This window comes from Simochromis diagramma, unplaced genomic scaffold, assembly GCF_900408965.1.
Source record: "Simochromis diagramma unplaced genomic scaffold, fSimDia1.1 OVJJ01000317.1, whole genome shotgun sequence".
NCBI lineage: Eukaryota > Metazoa > Chordata > Actinopteri > Cichliformes > Cichlidae > Simochromis > Simochromis diagramma.
The window spans coordinates 1,844,021-1,864,884 of record NW_024386994.1 but is presented as its reverse complement, the minus strand read 5'-3'; the positions used below and the strand labels follow the sequence as shown (position 1 = coordinate 1,864,884).

At 40.8% G+C, this 20,864-nt stretch overlaps 2 protein-coding genes across 5 annotated transcripts in view; both read left to right on the top strand.

Moving 5' to 3' along the window:
* The window catches only part of dock11 (dedicator of cytokinesis 11), a 77,396-nt gene that overhangs the window by 39,998 nt on the left and 16,534 nt on the right, over positions 1-20,864 (top strand). For all 3 annotated transcript variants that reach the window (XM_040040804.1, XM_040040803.1, XM_040040805.1), the window contains 14 exons: positions 878-944; positions 1,918-2,006; positions 3,155-3,275; positions 3,418-3,484; positions 3,621-3,668; positions 4,007-4,152; positions 8,010-8,125; positions 9,589-9,726; positions 13,336-13,518; positions 13,797-13,910; positions 15,758-15,973; positions 17,619-17,676; positions 18,329-18,435; positions 19,769-19,891. In XM_040040804.1, the coding sequence (XP_039896738.1) occupies positions 878-944; positions 1,918-2,006; positions 3,155-3,275; positions 3,418-3,484; positions 3,621-3,668; positions 4,007-4,152; positions 8,010-8,125; positions 9,589-9,726; positions 13,336-13,518; positions 13,797-13,910; positions 15,758-15,973; positions 17,619-17,676; positions 18,329-18,435; positions 19,769-19,891 (1,593 nt within the window). The remainder of the gene's footprint in view (positions 1-877; positions 945-1,917; positions 2,007-3,154; positions 3,276-3,417; positions 3,485-3,620; positions 3,669-4,006; positions 4,153-8,009; positions 8,126-9,588; positions 9,727-13,335; positions 13,519-13,796; positions 13,911-15,757; positions 15,974-17,618; positions 17,677-18,328; positions 18,436-19,768; positions 19,892-20,864) is intronic.
* LOC120739126 (interleukin-13 receptor subunit alpha-1-like) overlaps positions 20,513-20,864 on the top strand; it is a 30,879-nt gene continuing 30,527 nt past the window's right edge. For both annotated transcript variants that reach the window (XM_040040809.1, XM_040040810.1), the window contains exon 1: positions 20,513-20,521. The gene's annotated coding sequence lies outside the window, so the exon portion shown is untranslated. The remainder of the gene's footprint in view (positions 20,522-20,864) is intronic.

Sequence of the window (20,864 nt, the reverse complement as noted above, 5' to 3'; positions counted from 1 at the left end):
AGTGGTTGTTACAAAGATAGCTGAAGAAAGATCCCCGACTTGATCCCAGGACAAATACTCTCTGCCAAATCAAACATGCAGAGCTACCCGCTTTGGTGACCTCCTGTGGATAAGAGAGTAGTCAAAAGTAGCTTTTAGCTTTATTATTTGTTTTCCTTGGCAGATGACTTTAATGTCATGTAGTTTGAAGGAGCACGTTTCAAGAAGACTGCAAACCCCAGTGTCGCTGACGCCACTCCAGTACTGGGATTACTAGCATTACTAGCCAGAGCTTCCGAACTATTCCATCCCAGGGAGGTGATCATAAGACAAAATCTTGCAGCATGAACTCTGACCCACAGTGGGCACACATTCATGGGATCCTACAGACTATAAAAGTTTTAATGTCACTCTCTCCATTTTAGATTCAATTCAGTTGTTGCCAAATAGTGTACCGTGGTGCCAAGTGCAGTGGATTTTGTGAAAACTGGTCTGGTCTGGTATACAGATCAGTTAAAACCCAGTGCATCTACAGAAATGTACAGCAATAATTTTGGTAATTACTGTTAATTTAGGGCAGCTGTAGAATAATAAATTGGTGGTCCAATAGATGTATTAAGCACCGTACGTGCTGGGAATCCCTCCTGTGTAATGCAGGAATTCTCAGACTGAGTGAGTAAACAGTAAAAGATTGCTCCGAGGAAGCTAAAGTGGCACAATACATTCTGAACAAAGGTGCCAGAACTGTTACATTTTGTTTTCACCGTTAAAATATTTCCTCAAATTGCAGGAAATAGAATGTCGAACATCTGCTCTTGGTCTGATTATAATATTCGGAATGTGCCAGCTCACCTCTTTGCAACACAGTTTTCACTCGCTCCATCTTGTGGTTGGCCAGGGCTCCAGAGATGACCTAATATCCACAGACATGAGGAGGATCAGCACAGCGATCGAGAAAGAGCACGGTGAGTAGAGAACAATAGAAACCGTACATATGGCGTCTTCCTGTTTACGTTATTCATTATGATACAAACATATGGCTTCAACACCCACTGATCCATTAGCAGCACTCTGTCTGAAAGCAGCAGCTGTTGGCCAGACAGACATCAAACTTCTTAGCCAATCCTACAACATTTCTAGTATTTTATTCACTACCAACATGATGTTGAAATCAGATGAATAAGATCAGTATCAAACAGAAGTTGGAAAAATCCTCGAAAACCCAGTGAACGTGGGTGTTTTACTGAGTTACAGCAGCTGCTCATTAGGTCAAATACACGTTGACCTGAGAAGATTGGGAGGCTAAACTGTTTTTATTCTTCGAGACCAAAAGGGTTAAATGTTTAAAACAGGGACCACGTAGTCTTGCATTTTGGTAGCGTAAACAGGCCAAAATGGGGAGATTGAAAGTAAACAAATATGAAAATCAAAGCAGCAGAAGCAACAATGTAATCATCTGTAGTCTCAAGTAGAAAGCCTTTGTTTATTCCAGAAAAGGAGTTCATTAGCTTCTTATTCCCTGGTGACACAACAAGGGTTGTGTTCTCAGACATCACGGTGCTGGACTACTGCGTACAATGATGTTCACAGGCTCAATGGAATGAGTAATGGTGTGTTGTTCCTGTATAGCATATTGGCCCAAACATTTCCTGAGAGTCCTGACGTAAGAATGGTTTCATACGTTTTTATTTAGAATTATGAATTTGTTTAATTTTATTGGAAAATATAAAGAATTTTTCACTAGGAGCTACTGTTAGGAAGCTTTGTGAATACGAGACATGGAGTGTAGCCAAATCTGCAGTCTTTGGACATTTATATGTGTTGGTTAATTCATTTCCATTCATATTGAAATTAAAGAGCGCTAAATCACAACAACTGTAGCGTCACGGTGCTTTAAATTGTACAAAGAAAACCCCAACAAACCTATTTTGGTTGCAGGTCAGCCAACTCAGAATGGCCACGTTGTGAGGAGGGAAGACTCCAGAGGCTCTCTATTTATGGACCCAGGAACACCGGACAGCATTGAGGTGAGGTAACATTTCATTTTAGCCCAACAGGTTAAACATATTAAGGGCAGATTGTCAGTCAGTTCATTTTTAGATAAATAAACCTAAACATACCGTATGCAAAGCAGCCTTGAAACATGCGATATGCAAATTTCGGTTTAAGTGTTTTGTTCACTGGTAGGTTTGTTGTCACTTCCCAAATCAGGAAATTCTAATTAGTTCTGAAGTGCTCAAACTTTTGCGCTGCTTTGTTCCACTTTAACATTTTACTCACCGGACGTGGGCTTCGTGTAGGCCACGTACACACACGGCCTCGGCGTTACATCTGAAGCCTTCGCGGCTCACTTTCTGGCAATGATGTTAAAAAGCAGCTGCATGTTACTTTTGGACAATGGCGGTGTCTTCTCAGCAGGAAACCTCTGTAAACTCAGAGCCAACATAAACTCTTCTCCTGCTCTTCAACCATGACTCATTTAGGAAACATGTGACGTGGTTTGTACTGGAAAACGCCACCTTCATGTGAACCAGCGATCATTCGCGTTTCGTGATGAGATGCCAGATGAGCAGGCGCCCGTGCTTACAATTCAGTCGCAACGTGAGAAAGTGCTAGTCATGTGGATTTGACCTGTAAATGACAGTTAGACGAAACCCCTGACAGATTGAAGAAAAACACATAATGAAGTTTAAACAGAAAAAGCACTCTGAAGCTATATCGTCCCCCTAAGGCCAAGGTGTAAAGACAAGTGAAAAATGAATAGGTTCTTCCTTTTCTCCGTCTTTGCTTTTCTGCTTTTTTTTCCCTGTAAATCTGTATATTTTTACATCCACGATTCACCTCATCAGCATAATTCTAAGAATTGTTTCTTGTCACTGCTTTGTGTAATCAAAGGCAATAACATGTTTGTTTTGTGTGTTTGCTGATAAGAGATATTAATTGCGAAAGCAACCTCTCACATACTGTTTGCGCTCAGGATTTTTTTTGGTAACAAAGGTTTCATCAGTGAGCCTGTCCTCAAGTCTGGGTTTAAATAAATTATTCTCCTTCTGTAAAATACGACCGTTTAGATCCTCTGACACTCAAAGATTTTCCTCTAGTGCTGGTCCTAACCAAACAGGAAGTAGGAGTGCTTTAAAATGAGTTAACGAGCGTTTTCTGTGTGTTGTTCCAGCTGCAGAGACGCGCCTCAACCATGAGCAGCAGCACCATGCCTCCTATCGGCAGACTGGGACAATATGAAATCAAAGGCCTACTGTTCTCTTTCCTGCACATCGCCAAGACCTTGTCAGAAGGTCAGTGAGGCTCTATAGCCACATTGCACATCACTCACTCAGAACGTGACTCGACTACCTGTTCTGCTATTTCTGACAGTGATCGCTCTGGCGGACTAAAACCATATAGCCAAGTGTGTCCACTTTGTCTTTTTGCCCACAGACACTCTGATGGCCTACTGGAACAAAATCAGCCCTCAAGACATCATGAACTTCCTCAGTTTGCTCGAGTGAGTAGCTAATGAAACAACAGCCATATGTAAATATTAAACAAAACTATACGTGTGTTTTAACTGCTCTATCAGTCTTGTGTCAACATTCTAAGTGGATGCAAAAGGCGCCTCGTGCTTCATGTTTTCTCCGCAGGGTCTGTCTGGCTCAGTTCCGTTACATTGGAAAGAGGAACATCGGCAGGTAAGGCTGGAAAACAAAGCTGCGCCTTTGTATTATGTGTCATATTTACCTTATCTGTCAGCGCCTGAAATTTGAAACCCAAATAAATTTAGTTGAGTTTTAAGGAAGCAAGGTGCCAGGTCATGTTTCAATGAAATACACCTTTACTTCTCTTTTTTTAAATGTATTAAAATGTTCTGTTTGGTATTAATCAGCTTGTGTCGATCTTTTATTAATTATCAGGTATTAACATATTTGTTATATATCGTAATACATCCAGCTCAGTGAGAGTTACAGGAACAGGGTCTTATGTTATTCCTCTTCCTCCTTCCTTCTTGCTCCTGTTATTATTGATATAGGAGCCAGGAGGCATGTGTGTCGAAGCTGTTCTCGTCAGGTGGAAAGTCTCAGACAATGCCACCCATGCGCTGCAACCGTGCCAGCCTCATGCAGAGCAAGATACACCAGTTCAACACCATGGAAGCCTCCTTCACACTCAACATAGGTAAGCACTCCCACTAGTTCACATGCAAGACGTCAGGTTGCAAAACACTTCACATCTAAGATTCCTAGAAATTTACAGGAATTGAAGTCGTAATGGAACAGTTAATTCTTCCAGCACCGCACTAATCGTCAAGAAATCATGTGGGTAAAGTGATATAGATTGCATTTGTGTTCCAGCCGAGGGAGTCTGCATACAGTTGAGGTTTGCACAGGAATATTTCATATGAAAGACAATAATTCCACAACCAATGATTTGTTTGTTAAAGATTAGGCTTGCAGAAAGATTCACAGCAGCACAGGAGAATCTGGAGAGAGGCGGTTACATTCCTAATGTGGCACGCCTAGTCTGTAGTGACAGTCCTTCTTGTCCTTATGTTCACCTTTTCTGTTGAAATGAAAGTGTTTCTTTTGAAAGTGTTTAATTTAAGAAATGTATGAATGTGAAACGATTAGTTTTGCTATTGTTTTATTTGGTATTATTTGAGGACACAAAAATCTATAAGTAGTAGAATCAGATGCAAGGAACTGGAGGCAACTGGAGCTACAATAGAGCGTGCACACTAACACTCCCATCACATCATAAACCAAGTGCACGTTCCAATTTTGGCATTAAAAAGATAAAAAATGTTCTGTCTCAACCTCTGTCATGTAAGTGCTGCTGCATCACTGCCTGTTGCTTCAATCCTTCCACCACACCAGCTCCACATGTAGGCACTGGTAGGATGTTTGCTGGTCACGCTCCAATTTGTGTGTCATATTTGCTGGTGCAATGAGTAGTTGAAAAAGTGTGTCAACAACCTAACTGTTCAGCTCTTCTCTGTGCATGTGGACGAGGAAAAAGAAAACTTCTTAGTATGACACTAATTTCCCTGTAATCAAAAGGAATTTAAATGTATTTTATTTACAAGGTAATTAAGATTTTCCTGCAAATACTTAATACTACCAGTCAGGTTTTTACTGGAAACAAATAGTTAAACTAATTTAAAGTAAATTTTAATAGTCTGTAAGTAATACTTCTTTATTATTTGGTAATTTGTGGAAAAAACAACAGCATTTTCCCATCTTACCCTGTTGTAGGCTGTATTATGAAGGGGTTATTGTATAAGGTCACATAGGCCTGCAAATGTAAACTGGTAAAGAAGAACAGCCCTTATCACATTTATATTGGTAAAATAAAAGGACAGTTGAATGATAAATAATAAATGCACATCAGCATAATAAATTAAATAAAGTTGTAAAAAGGCAAGATTACGATTTATGATTATTTACATTTTTCTACAAAATTAGCATGAAATTATACACTACTTAAAATTATTTACAGTATAGTCATTTCTTTGTTTCCTGTAAAAACCTGACTTGTTATTCTAGTGTCTCTACCTTTAGGTATTTATAGGTAAATGTAATTACATTGTAATTTCAAATAACATTGGTTGAAATGACATTTGATTACAGGGGAATTACGCTGTTAGTCGCCGACCATATTACAAAGTGCTACTTAAAGAACTATTAGAAACTATCAGTTCTGTTGCAGAGCAGCAGTTTCTCAACCGTGTGACCACTGATTTCACAAGTGCTAAAGTGTGAAAATCACCAAAGAAAATTGTGCCTGTCTGTGCAGTGTCTATTTGTGTCTGTCTACACGTTGGGTGAGTGCCGAGTATTTGGTTGTGCATATGGGGTGGGAATGCACGTCTGTGTCCGCGTGTGCCTGTTCGTCTGTGTCTATATGTCAGGTTGGGTCTTAGACTCAACCTCTCTGGGTACATCTCAGGCCCTCTAAAGTACGGAGGCCTATCTCCCCTCACCACACTCCCTGCCGGTGGCTGATGCCCTCAGACGTTGGTGTGTTGGTGGTCCTTGTCGTCTGGGGCTGGGCGCTCATGTATGTACCGGCTCACTCCTGGTGGCCGATTGGCGGGGCCGGGCGCCTGTGGCCCGGCTGGGCTCCTTCCGAGGGGTGGGATGCCCTCAGACCTCTGGCCTCTGGGCCTGAAGCTCGGTCCTCTCTGGCACAGCTGGCTGCCGGCAGAGCCCGCGGGCACGCCACTGCAACCCCCTCTGGCCTCTGCTCCGTAGCTGCGGGGTGACCTCTCCTTTGGGGCTGTACTCAGCTCTTCCCAGGAGGGTGGCACGGTTCCCCCCCCTTTGGTGGTCCTCCTCGGGTCCTTGTACTCTGGGGCCTCTGGATATCTGGGGCCTGGATCTCCTCCATAGCTGCTTCATACCCTGGAGGACGGGGCTGTGGCTCCCCACACTCCCTAGCAGATCGTTACATGGAGAAACCTTTGGAATACAAGCATGCTGATCCACACAGGTGTGCACACAGGTGTACACACGGGTATTCACAGACGCGGACTACAGCTTTCTTGGCTGCTGCCTCAAAGCACATTGTGCGCTGTTTATCTTGCGTGCTGCACAATATCGTTTATTATTTAGTATCTACTGTTATCTACTGCTAGCTAGTTTATTGTGATGGTGCTGTTTTTTTATTATGTTGCTCTTTGTTGTTTGCTTTCTCTTCTGTTTTTTTTCTCCATACAGGTGATCCAGGTGTTTTGTTTGTTTTTGTTTTTCTCTCTTCCCCCCCCTTCTCACCGTCTCTTCTCCCCTTTGGTTTTCTTTCTCTCCCTCTCTTTCTTTCATTCTTTCTCCCTGTCCTATCCCCCAGTCATGTCTGTCCTGTTTGTAGCAACTGAAAATAAAATAAATTCATAATTATAATAAAGGTCAATCAAATGGACCAATATGGCAAGGCCATGATGATCCACTTGGCTAAAGATCCAAACGGGACACAAAAAAAAAGAAAGAAAAAAAAAAAGATGTGTTGTCAGCGAGATGAAGAGCGTAAGAACTGAGGGATGACCGGGGGTATATGCGCAGGAGGGGCTGTGTGTATGTCGTCACAGATCATCCACCTTAAAGGCGTGAATAAAGGTTTCTTCAGCCAGGAAATGCAAGGGCGCGATATCCCATACTTATGCGTTGTACCGAGTTGAATCGACTGAAAGGAAACAGTTCATCATGGGTTGAAATGCCGCTCCTCCAAGACAGAGCTAGCCAACTGACTCTCAGGCTGTGCTTTCTAAACAGACATTATCTTGAGCCACTGACCGCAGTATGTCGAGCTCTAAGGCCTCTCTGGTCTTCACGTAATGGATTTGCAGCAATGCTAGATTAATGCAACAGTGTGTAGAATCACCACGGAAAACGCTGTTGCAGAAAATAAATGGGCGTGTTCACCCGCATACAAACAGGGATTTGCTTTGCTGCATCTTAATCTTAAACATAAACAAAAGCTATGACAAAGCTCTGCTTGTGAACTTAGCATTAAAATCCTCTATAAAAAATTCTCTGTGGCTTTAATGCAGTGTTTGCTGTTTACAGGATTCTCAAAAGATTTGCATGTAATAACCTGTGTATAAAATGATTGTACATGTACCCTATAGACTGATGTGTCACATGTGTTCGCCTTGTTATTTTGCACTTTACCGAGAAACAAGTTGTTCTTATCTCTGGCTCTATGCTAATAATGAAAAATGGACTTGCGCTGGATGTTATGTTCTTTAATAACATTTGGTACCTACTAGGAGTATCTTAAACAAGATGTAATTACATGTTGATTTGTGCAATTAAATCAGTCAATGAAGCATTTGCCTAATGAGCTGTATGTAAATTACTATTTCAAAGCAAGCAGGAAATCAGTAAACACAACAATACTTAAGAATAACTTTGCAGTCATCAGTATTTTCTGGATAAAAGGGTTACAATTAGAATCTGTTCTACACCACAATGTGAACCATTAGCATGCACAGCACCTCAGGATTTCTTTATGTCTCCATGTGTGTTTCTGTGTTTCAGGGGCAGGGCCGTCAGAAGCAGAAATCCACCATCAGGCCCTGCTTGAAGGCAACACCTCCACCGAGGTCTGCCTCAGCATCCTGGACATCCTGAGTCTGTTCACTCAGTGTTTCAAGGTAAGCACTGCACACACAGTCCAACCACACAGATGGTAGATAAGCTTTTAAAGTGATTCAAATGTCACTGAGTCCTTAAATAAGTGATGTGCTTGTTATGAAATTTTGAGTCAGCCTCCGTGATGTTTAAGAGGTTTTCAGCTCTTAATAACACTCAGAGAAATCTTAATATGTATGCTCATCTTTTCTTTACATATTTCTGCAAGTCACCCGAGTAAGTGCTGAGTCTGATGTTGTCTAAATGAACGATTTAAAAAATAAACACATTTTAAACAGTTTTCTGTTATCTTTGTTTAACCTTTCGTGGCTCTGCCTGCTCCACTCTGTGTGTAGTAGAGGGACACACACACTTTTGCCTTTTATGTCTTAGTGAGGACATCTAATTGACATAATGCTTTCACTAGCGGCTTACCCTAACCATCAAAAATGAATGCATAACCCTAACCCCTAGCATAAATCGAATCATAACCTAACAGTAACCACATTTTGAGCCTCAAAAATGTGTTCAAACTTGTGGGGCCTGGAATTTGGGCCCATTTTTTGTTGTCGTTGTATTTATGAGAGGCTATTCAAGCATTTAAAGCCCGTTCGAGTTTAACCATCACCCCTGAGTGCCAAGCTAAACCCAAGTCCTAGTCTTGACCTCATGTTTCACAGTGGATGGATGTCTTTGCTGGATTTGTGAAGCTAATTTTTTCATCCTTCATGCAGGTTCATATCATTCTGGGAGAGTTTGATTCTCTGTTTTATCGGCTCTGCCTTTGTTTGACGTCACAGCTTCCTCAACTGCTCGGTGTTGTTTAATGCAGCTTACCTAAAGACAAAAAAACAAACCCAAAAACCAGACTTGGTCCTTTTGCTTATTATCCTTAAGTGGAGATATGCTTTCGAGACAGTTCTGGACCCCAACCAGCCTACTGAACATCTGGTGTTGTTCTCAAGTAGTCCTTTGGGGAGGATGGAGTGAAGTTGGACATATTTAGATGTCATTCTTTTTATTTGTTGGCAGCTGTTGTCTGGCTGGGTTTTTCTCAAGAAAGGTGCAACCAACAACCTACGCAATTCGCATTGCCACATTACAAGCAGGCTCACATATAGAAGCTTTTATTGGGTGTATCCTCATACTCTAGCTGTGGTTTTTTTTTTTCGAAACAGTAACTTTATCAATGGCTTCATCTGATGCGAGCATGAGTACTGATACTGACACTGGATCCCAAATTGTAGGGTCCCGAAATTGATGGGACACAGTAAAAATCAGCCGCTGCCATCAGTCGTTGTCATCTCGTTTGCTTTTAGTCGATGAGAACAGAATGAGATGCGCCTAAAACGTCCTTCTGTAAGCAGGCAGCATCGTTCAGCTCATAAGTCTGCTCACACATCAACAGTGATGTAGGAAATTGGTGAATATAGTTTGCACTAAAATTTTGTGCATCTATTCTTGTGTGTGTGTGTGTGTGATTCAGAACCAGCTGCTGGACAGCGACGGTCACAACGCACTGATGAAGAAGGTGTTTGACGTCTACCTGACTTTCCTCAAAGTCGGCCAGTCAGAAGCTGCCCTCAGACACGTGTTCGCCGCTCTGCGTGCTTTCATTAACAAGGTACGTGTTCACATTTGTACGAAGTGTTGCTGCAGTAGTAAAATCAGTATGACTCAGATGATGCCTGGAGCAGGTAAACATGCTGTGTTTTTGATGACCGGAGCTGATATACTTTTTTGTTTTTGTTTTTGCCACTGCCTAAAAAAACTTTCCACTGTGAACAATGAGATGAGTGAGATGTCTGGTTCCAGCCTTCACACAGACGTTCTCTCTCATTCCATCTAATAGCTAAAAAAAAACCATAGGTCACACTGCTCCAATAAAGTAACCTGGCTTTTCAGTGTTTCTCGTGTTTTCTGCCTCGTTCCCAGCCACCGGCTAGAAAAATGCTCTGAAATGTGTCTAATAGGGCTGCCACAAACGATTATTTTGATAGTCGACTAGTCACCGATTATTTTTGCGATTAGTCGACTAATCAGATCATCATCCATTGGACGTAAAACGTACAGCTTATTGCACCAGCAGCATCTGCTCTTGTATAACTATCATTAGTTTACAGCTTTAAGTGTTTAAGGTATGTGCTAACTAAAAATAAAGACAAGATGATAGTTTATTAAATTTTAATGAAATTTGCAGATTGTTTTGGAGAAGTTTAATAAATTCCTTGCTATCTAAAATATAACGGGACACCGGAGTATATTCTCGAGCATCTCACACTTCTGATAATCAGTTGTCTGCTTGACGTTTATTCAGCTGTGCAAAAACTATAACTTTAATCTCAGCCAAACCGATTTACTCAGGAACAAATAAAATACTGAAAAAAGCCAAACAATAACATTTTTAAGTTATGTATATATCATGTTTAACCTGAGTAGCGAAAGACAGCGGTGGGTTTGAAAACGATTTGCCGGGTGTCCGGTGTTCTCACGGGCTCTAGTGAGCCTTGAACCCCGGCTAGCTATCGAGCTAGTGGGTAACAGACGTCTCCGAAAACGTCGGAGCGCTTTTGAAAATATGTGGCGTCTTGATAAACTGAGCAGATATTTGAAGTTTACACAGCTACATTCTCGCCTGAAAATATGTTAAACGTTTATTTTGTGACCCAGAAAGAATAATAAGAGTAATATTAAAACTAACTAGCTGCTGCCATTGTTGGAAACTGAGCAGGGCCACGCTGGGCCACCCTATGAATTCTGGGATAGGTTGGGCCACGAAGTATACACCCGACCCATCCTTCAAATCTGGAGAAATGAAGGGCGCATTTGTCGGCCGCATTTGTCGGAGTCTTCGAATTTGGACAGCCTTCGTCGTGTCGCTGTAACGTAATCGGCCTACAAATGCGGGCAGAGGAGGATGCGGTTCCTGAATTTGGACACAGCTACGATACCGGACACTCGGTAGAACAAAGAAAACAAAATGAATATGTACAAAATCCAATACTATTCCCTTAAAAGTCCACACAGCCCCGGTAGTCAGCTCTCTTGGCAGAGGTTTGAGTGCTTGTGTTTAATTTAACAACACAAAAAACAAAAGCTTGTCTTTATTTGCTTTGGCGGTCGTCATTCATTTATTTTAAATGCTGGATGAAGATGTTAACACTATGAACGATGACCCCAAAGCTGTGAGCCCCTTCATTTCTGTTATAACAATAACTTACTTGCTTAACTGATGTGAACTTATCATAGATTGCAAGAGGCAAATATGCAAACATGGTTTTCACATAGGCAGAGCGGTGTCTCTGGGTTTTAGCCGCAGTTTTGTGTGGCTAAAAATCCACCACACAGACAAGCTGAGAACAGTCTGTTTGTCTGTTCTCAGCAGTCGACACACAGTCGCGTGTTTTTCTTCTTTCTTCTTTCAGTATTTGATCTTTCACACTCCAAACGGAAATGTCTTTACAGACTCAGTGATCTTTTGCTTTCTTCTGCACATCATGTTTATATATGTTGGAGTAGTTGGTAATAATGGAGCCTTCTCTGGCTCAATCTTGTGCTCCAACTGAGCGGTCAGATTCATCCAGGTATCGCACACATTTATCCACGCACGACACCTTCTAACAGAAGAGCTCGTCCTCGTATCAGAAACATATTGATTCTCCTTCAGCTGGCTTTCTTTGATCGGTTTCCATGTGGAACACATGCGTGAAACTTGTGCCGACTGTTATTTTAATCAGGGATTAGCCGCGCTCTCATCCGGTCTGCTTGTTTTTGATCCACTCATTTATGCTGCGTTTGGTAGAAATTAGGCCTTTGTTAGCAGACAAACAGAACTTTCCACTTCCAGAAGTGGATTTTTGCTATTGTGAGTATTGTGACTGCCTGAAAACTGGAGAACCGGTTAATGATAAAAAGGTGATATGGGCAGCGAGGACTTTAACAGCAGCATTCTTTTGCAGTAAATAAAAAAATGTAGATAAACATTTCAGATTTTCCCCCTCATTAGTTAGAGACAGAATATCAGTTTTTGTGACATTTTATTATTTATTTCGTCACAGGTTTATATTTGTAACTGCACTAGATTAAAACTCTTACCGGCAATCGTAATTCCTGGCAGCAGCGTGCTGTGTTTTCCTGTTAACAGCCAAACCTTTGCTGTTCTTGGCCACACAAACACTGGTAACAACATAGCGCATCGAGACTAATTCAAGTCTAAACACGACTCAAGACTTAGCTGGTACACAAGACTCATGAGGCAGGCATTGCAATAGTGTCCTTTAGTTCATCATATTATGAAATTATGAATTATGAAATTTAATAATTACACTAACAACTACAGTGTATCGGCAAAACATTTAAATAACTTAAAACAGTTCAATTTATATGTACTAGTTTAAACTAATCAGGGTCATTACAATGTGAAAGAAGAACTAAAATGTTAACAGGTCTGTCTTTTGTTACTTCCTGACAATAAAATCACCAAAAAAAAAAAACCCAAGCAAAACTTTGCAATAACCTTTTAACACCAAGTGTATCATGTTTGATACACAGGTTGATGATGCAGATGTTTTCTAGACCTTTGATTTTCCCCCCAAAACCTGAATAAATTTGACGTTTTACGATGTTTTGATTGAAACGTGCTGATGTCATCCTGCTTATTTTTAACAGCACCCTAATGTCTGACCTTTGACCTATGACGTCGAAGGATTATTTACCAGAGAAGCGTATTTTATTATCTCCTTTACCTAGTTGTCGTGCAACTCTCTCCATGCAGTTTCATGTGATATATTATTACTCAATATGGTTTCTTGAAATTTTTTTCAAGGTGAACTTTGACCTTAAGTGCTAACAATGAAGGTCAAATGCTTAGCCAACCTAGGTACTTAGCCTAGGAGGTCTACTATGTTTTTGTGAAGTTTGAAGATGATCCATAAAAAATTGTGGGTAATATAAAGTTTTTAGTTGTTTTTTTTTTAACGTTTGTTGTGGTTTCATTTTTATTTTCAGCCAAATCTAAATGGACTTATTATTAGTATCTACCATAACACAAAGTTTTAATGTGATATCTTCACGGTGTATCAAGCCCTATAATCCTGAGAAAAACAGGAATGTGACATAGAGTTAATCAGTGATTTATCGTTTTCCTGCTGTCTTTCCTACACACTCACTCTATTTTCTAACTCCAGCCCTGTCCTGAATCTGTCTTTAATACACTAACCCGTTGTCCCGCCAGTTCCCTTCGGTGCTGTTCAAGGGTCGCGTGACGCTGTGCGAGGCTCTGTGCTGCGAGGTGCTCAAGTGCTGCGTCTCCAAGCTGGCCTCTCTGCGGGCCGAGGCGTCGGCCCTGCTCTACCTGCTCATGAGGAACAACTACGAGTACACCAAGAGGAAAACCTTCCTACGCACACACCTGCAGGTAAAGTGTTAATGTTGACAACTGTTGACATTCAGCACTCGGTTTTCTTTTCTCCAAGCACACTCCTCTGAGCAATTCACGTGCAGTAAGGGAGGAGAAGAATGTAAAGTGTGTTTAATTGCAGACGGTCTGCTGAGTTTCTCTTTCTATTGTCTCGCAGTGATTAGTGCACATACTATTTACTGGATCGTGTGTGCATTTCCTCCTTTCATTTTCATCTTTCTCCGTGCCCACTGCCCCACCCCCTCCACCTTCCCCTGCTTTTCTTTCCCGAGTAGATCATCATTGCAGTAAGCCAGCTGATTTCTGACGTGGCGCTGACCGGCAGTTCACGCTTCCAGGAGTCTCTCTCCATCATCAACAACTTTGCAAACAGCGACAAGGCCATGAAGGTATTGTGGAAGTCTAGACAACCAATCACAGCTGGCACCAACAAACATTCATTGTTACCATTATTCACTGAGGAGTGTCCAGGTGGATGTATTGTAAAATCAATCTGTAGATTGATCTAAATCCACAATTTCTTCATAGATGATAATAATAATCAGCGAATGAGCTTTATTTTTATGCTCTTTTCGTGTAAATGAAGTGTCACAACAAGTCGTTACTCATTGCTTCATGATTTTTTTCACTATAATTCACCATTTTTCTGTAGTACACACAAAGCACGGTGCTTCACTTCACTTAACAGGACAGAATGTGATGATTAGGAAATCCCGAGGTATTAGTGTTATAATTCAAAAACAGTAATTATAGTATTAAAGTATTAAAGATGTTATGACTTGGGTTTTTTTTTAACTTGTTAATCAGGATTCAGACAGTCTAGTTAGCAGTGGATGATTAACCACCAAAGTATCTCTGTTTTTGTCATGAGTTGTTTGGAAGAGACTGTGAATTAGCCTTCGACGATCTTCGATGACCTGAAGGTTAATCGAGCCTGACTTAACCTTCAGGTTGTTCCTGCTTCGTTTCTCTTGTTCTTTCATGAGCGATTGAAGGGAGCAAGTTTCGCTCCCCTTGTTGTTTCTTTGTGTTCTTAAGAGCAGCCACACAATCACACTTGTGAAACATTATTCCTCATGAGAATTTGAATCATTGCTTGAGTGATGTAATTTGGTTAAACAGTAAATACCGCTCAGGAGGTTTAGATGACAGATTCAAGTTACTGCTAGGACTACTAGTGTGAAGTATGACGCAGTGTTTTAAGGCGTATAGTATTTACTGATTAACTTAGCAGAACAAAGTGACGATGAGAATAAAAAGTTTACGTTTCAATAATGGCAAATGTAATCTAGCACAAATAAGAGGTCACAAACAACCAGCTTGTTGAGAAACTGACTGGACTCTGCAGCATCATGGAGCTTGCTGGAGACTTCATCTGGATGAATCTGGATACATTTCACACCTCACACGGACCCTAACAATCACCCAGAAAAAATGCTGCTTTACTACGGACAAGTCCATAATAGATGAGCTGGCGTTGCTGTGCCACTTGCGTAACTCGGTGATATTCTTCCTCCACGCAGTGTCATACAACAGTTGGTTAATAATGACTAAATGATGACTCTGATTTGCTCTGACTAGCTGGTGATCTGGTGTTGTTCCCCCCTCCGGCATTTCAAACAAATTGGCCTTCATGGCAACTATCAAAGATGCAAATTACGACAAGTTTTGGCTCAACTTGCTCTTAATTGCTCGGCAAAAACGCTTTCGTGCGATTCCTGTAAATAGCTTCCTCCCCAGATACGATGCTCTGAAAAGGAAACAAATACACAGGAAGCACAGGCAGCAGCAAAAGCTACTGCGTTCACACCTTTAGTCACTAAATTGTCTCAGTGCATTGCTGTTGAGTAAACCCCAATATTAGTATTTTAATGCAGAGTAAATCTGGTCCTACGTCTCTTGCACCTTCTTGTGGGTAGGACCTTACATAACGAGCCAACCATATGCATGGGTAAGATTGTAATGTAACTGTAATGTAACAAAGCAGTAACACACATAAAATGAAGGCTGGAACACAATATGGATGACCTGCATGTTGTCTGCTGTCGCTCCTATCAGAATAAGAGCCTTTTTTTAGAAGATTAGAAAATCATCCCCCACGCTGCACTTAAAACGTTTAAAGGAGTTAATTTTAGTCTAGCAGCAGGATGCAGGCCACATCTGAAGGACAAAGCCCCGCTCCTGTTTCCTCCTAGATTTGTTCCCTTTTTAACCAGTGTCTGTATGTTTGCTGCAGTCCACAGCTTTCCCCTCAGAAGTGAAGGGTCTGACCAAGCGGATCCGCACAGTTCTGATGGCTACAGCCCAGATGCGAGAGCATGAAAAAGATCCTGAAATGCTGCTGGACCTCCAGTACAGCCTGGCCCGGTCCTACGCCAGCACCCCTGAGCTGAGGCGGACCTGGTTGGACAGCATGGCCAGAGCGCACCTCAAAAATGGAGATTTGTCAGAGGTATGAACAGGAAGACTGTGAGTGATTCTGACGTCTGTGTCTCTCCCTTTTTAGTCATTATCTTTGTATTGTTACAGTCATGTGGATAGCGGTCTGTAGGAGAATAACGCGGACAGGCAGGTTGTGTTGTTTGACCAGACATCTTTGATCGCACATCAATCACATTCACGCTGTCTGGTACACAGACAATGAGACCTGCAGAATTAGTCCTGCAGGCCATGTTTTCCTTTCTCAGCTGCAGTGGTGTTAAAGTTAATCCCAGATGCTGTCATTTCAAACTGGACACTGTAATATCTATAGGCCCAGCTCAACATGTATTTGAGTATTTTCAGCATTTAGTATTTTTATTGTTATTAAATGAAACTTTAAACATACAAGTCCACTTACTTTTTGCCCCCTTTTCTTTTCTTTTTGTGTTTTTGGTGATGCTGCAGCAAAAGGTTATTCAGGGTGACTAAGAAACAAAACTGAATGCTGCATCCTCTGCCAAATGAAACTCAAATGAAAATTTTCATATTAATACCGTGAATACATCCAGTCCCGATGTTGTACAAGGAAACGTTTGGTCAGGATTAGATCATGGGAAAGCGAGTTCAAAGGTGAAGACTGATATAGAACTTGACCCTGGGTCGTGCAGCTGATGCGCTGTTAAGTGCAGGTCAAGTGTATTTATTTGGTTATTTAAAAGTTGATATTTATATAAGGACTTTTCTCAAAGGATTTTTCAAACTTTTCAGTATAAAGTGAGCCAGTTAATTTAAACACTCCAGAGGGATTGTAACATTAGATCTGTTTTTATCTCTGCCAACGAGGTTTTTGGTAGCGTTGTGTGCGTGTGTTCTGGACTTTGTAGGTGTGTGGACAGCGGTCAAATTAGCGATGCAGTTTAGCAGACATCGAGGTGTTCAAGGTCAGCTCAGTGATTTATTGATTTATTATTGATGTGAGGGTCAACATGATAATAATTCTATGTAGAGCTGCTATTCTTTTTATTTGCAACATATAGGCGTAGAATTATCATGTTAGCTTATTGTGGCCTTGTTACATACAGTACAGTAACAGGTTATAACAGTTTAAATACACAACAAATTACATTTATGTGCAGTGTTCCTGAATACGTTTTTTGTACTTGATGTTTATTACTAAATATTTAAATAATGAATTGAATGCTGCACATGTAGCCACACGAAAACGAATTACTAATTAAAATCATGTCAAGTTTATCCACATGGGTTTCAACAGGATGAACATTTTTATGTACAATCAAATGAGTGAAGTGAAAATAACTGCTGAGCTTTTCAGCTACTGTCTATTCCACATTATGTCTCTTCCTGTGGAGAAACATATTGGGTTAAGCTTCAGTAAAGGATAAGAGAAAGTCAAAAATGGCTTTCATGCCTTAGAGCTATTTCGCACAGTCTGAGAAGACAGTTTCGTTTCAGTGGTAGGTATGGCTGTAGATATCTGCCTGAATGACTGAACACAAAAAAGTCATTAAATGCAGCCTCGAAAATCATGTGTAATGATGTTATGTTGCTTGAAATATTATTGAGCAATTGCCAGCTGCATTTAAACAGTGTGCCCTGGTGTTAAAAAGTTTTTTTCAGTGTGTTCTGTTCATGATGGCCTCTTCTTGTCTCCACAGGCTGCGATGTGTTATGTTCACGTGGCTGCGCTGGTTGCGGAATACCTGAACAGAAAAAGTAAGGTCCCCCGCCCTTCTGTACACAAGAAATATTTTGATCCTTCTTGGCATTGTGTGCCTAGTGTAACTGATCTGCTAGAAACTCGTGAAGCAGCCTTTACTGTGGACCTCCTGGTGATATACTTGGCAGTTTGTTTGTGGCTCGCTGTTGTCACAATGTGCAAACACTCCACAGCACAGTGGAGTCGCAAAAGCAAATTCTCACAATGCCGTATGTTATTTTTTTTAGGGTATCTTTATCTTATGCAAAACTGGCTGTAAGTCTCTGTAATCCGCCAAACAAATGTGTGGTGGATATGCTGACAACAGTTGGTAGACGACAAAGCTTATCTCTGAAAATTTGTTTAGGTTTTAGTCCAGCGGTATGTATGAACTGAAGCTACCTTCCATCAGGTAGATTAACTATCACCAGGCAGTTACAGCATGTTGGGAATCGAAGAATATCCACCTTTCATGTGTTTCATTTGGTTGTGGTTCACACCTATCTGGATTTTCGTGAGTTCTCAGTGTCACAAAAACACCTGCCACACCTGCTGGGGGAAATAAATAAATAAATAAATAGAAAATGTGTTTTGTAGAAAATGTTCTAGTGGAGGTTTTTGTGAAACATTTTTTGTTTTCCTCACTCATCTTTGCTGTTTGCTTACCAGAGTTGTTCCCCAGCGGCTTGGCAGCTTTCAAGAAAATCACCTTTAACATCGACGAGGAAGCTGCCATGAAGGAAGACGCCGGCATGCAGGATGTCTATTACACTGAGGTGTGGCACCTGTTCAGGAAAAATGCTTATTTAAGATTTTCTGAAGATATAGAGATCAACCCGACAACCCAGTTAAACAGTCGTTTTACCTCAAATAAAACAGAAACAAAAATAAACAGCTTATTTGTCACTGAATTTTGTACTTGGATTTATGTTTCTCAAGCAAAGCATCAAAAATCTGTTTGGCCATCTCTACTGTAGAGTGTTTGTTAAAGAGGACCCACTGTGCTCAACACAAATTTGGATTCAACCCTTTCATGCATGAATTATGACGACCTCAATCAGGATTTCTTTTCTTAAGTATTTTTATTTGTCTTTAGGCATGAAAAAAATGTTTCAAAGAGTTTTTTACATGTCCACTGGCTGACCAGTGGGTTGCTGGGTATGGAGTGACAGGTTCTTATGATACACGCCGGGTTACAGGTAGAAATCCAGTAGAATGATGCTCCCACTGATTTAAGTAAAACCAATATACATGTGTAGATTCATTCCAAATGGTTCTCATGTTTCCGATCTCGTGATATAGGGACGTGTTGGGTGCCCGGAAGTGTAATATACCAACGATTTGTCACCTAGCGTAAAATGTTACGCTATGGGAGTGAGAACGTGTTGGGAGTGACACATCAGTGTCCAATGTACTGGCTTATGTGCGAGTATACCATCAACACTGACACAAATACCAGAAAACAGCCTTTGAATAGCTGTAGTGACCACTATATGTGAAAGGGTTAAAACTGTGAATTCAGTTTATTAATCTAATAAAAAACAACATAATTTTTAGTTTTAGATTTCTAAAATATTTGGAGTTTTCTTGTTTTTATAACAAATGGGGTTTCCTAATCAGTGTGTTCAGCACCGTTACAGTGGTGGATACTTATATTAGACCTTTCAAATAATACGATGAGCAGATATAAGACATTTTTAGGATCCAAATGTTTCAGCACCGAAGATGTGAAGACGTGTCAGACTGAATAGGCTACTGTCATGGGAAGAGTCAACATTCACAAACAGGTGTTAAAAATAATAAGACTTCTAGCAGGAGCAGCTAAACTTAAATTTTTATTTAATTTTAATTTGGTCATGTTACATATGCAACACTGGCTGTGAGAGTGAACCATCTAGGAGAAACTTGGTCAAAGGGGGAGGAGCCTAATTGACTTGTTTCAGACAGAGAATGAACTGAGGGGCTGCCCCAAGGCTCAGTACAAACTGTAAATGATGCAAAGCTACTCTACCAGAGTCCACAAATAAAAGAGGAAATGAGCATAATGGGTCCCGTTTTATGAATCAGTGTTAACATTTTAAGGACATTTCTTTTTCTGCCATTGTTTAGGAAGTGTTGGTGGAACACCTCGAGGTCTGCGTGGACGCGCTGTGGAAAGCTGAGCGCTACGAAGTCATCACACACATCGCCAAACTTGTTATCCCCATTTATGAGAAGCGCCACGAATATGAGGTAGCGTGACATCATCCTTACACGCATCCGTCGTGCATAAGGCTGTGTTCCTGTGAGTGTCAGGAAATGGCCTGCATTTACAGAAGTGTCCTCTTTCACATGAAGTTCTCAGTAACTTTACCTGCACAGCGGGACGTCATTTCATCCCTTCACAGTGCATATTTTCACTTTGCGCACCTTTTCACCCTGTAAGAATTTGTGGTTGATGATTATTTCGGTTTGACAAATGCAGCTTTAGTGGATTTGGAGGGTTACTCTGGGAGTCATGAAAGTGGCTCTCTGAAGACCTGCCACGGAGAGTTTCAGTTTAAAATCAGCCAGAAATGACACCTTTTCAAAAGCGTGTTTTAAGTGTGATATCAAACTGCGCAAAACTGCAAATGACTTCAATGCAAACAAGACTTCAATGCAAACTGTGCATCGCAGGGTTACTGGAACTTGCATGTAACCATTTAATGATGCAGAAAATGCCTAAATGTTGTTGTAGGTGATTCTAATCTGCTGTTAAGGAATTTCAGCTGCTAGAACTTAGAAGCAAAGTTCCCTCTAATTTTTCACGTGTCTGAGCGAGCACACAAACCTCCTGAGCGATCCCTTTGACCACTGTGAGCGACATCAGACGTGTGCACTGTGGTCACGCCAGCATCGAATCCATCCAAGTTACATGGTTTATCAAAATAATCAAATTACAGCGTTTACATTTATGTTAGACTACTTTTAATTAACTGCTTTAACCCAATTACCATGAAAATAATGACCAATGTTGGGCAATTAATTATATAGTTACTTCTTCAAAAAAGTAACTCAGTTTGGCAAACAACAAAGTTTTTTGCAGCTATTTTTTTTAAATGCAGCCAAGGCGTTTTTAAATAAACATTTCAAACTATTTATAGAACAATCAGCTGTTCTGCATCAAATCTGATGCCACACAAATTATTCGTGTCACTCCAAAAAATATTTCTGTCGACTATGA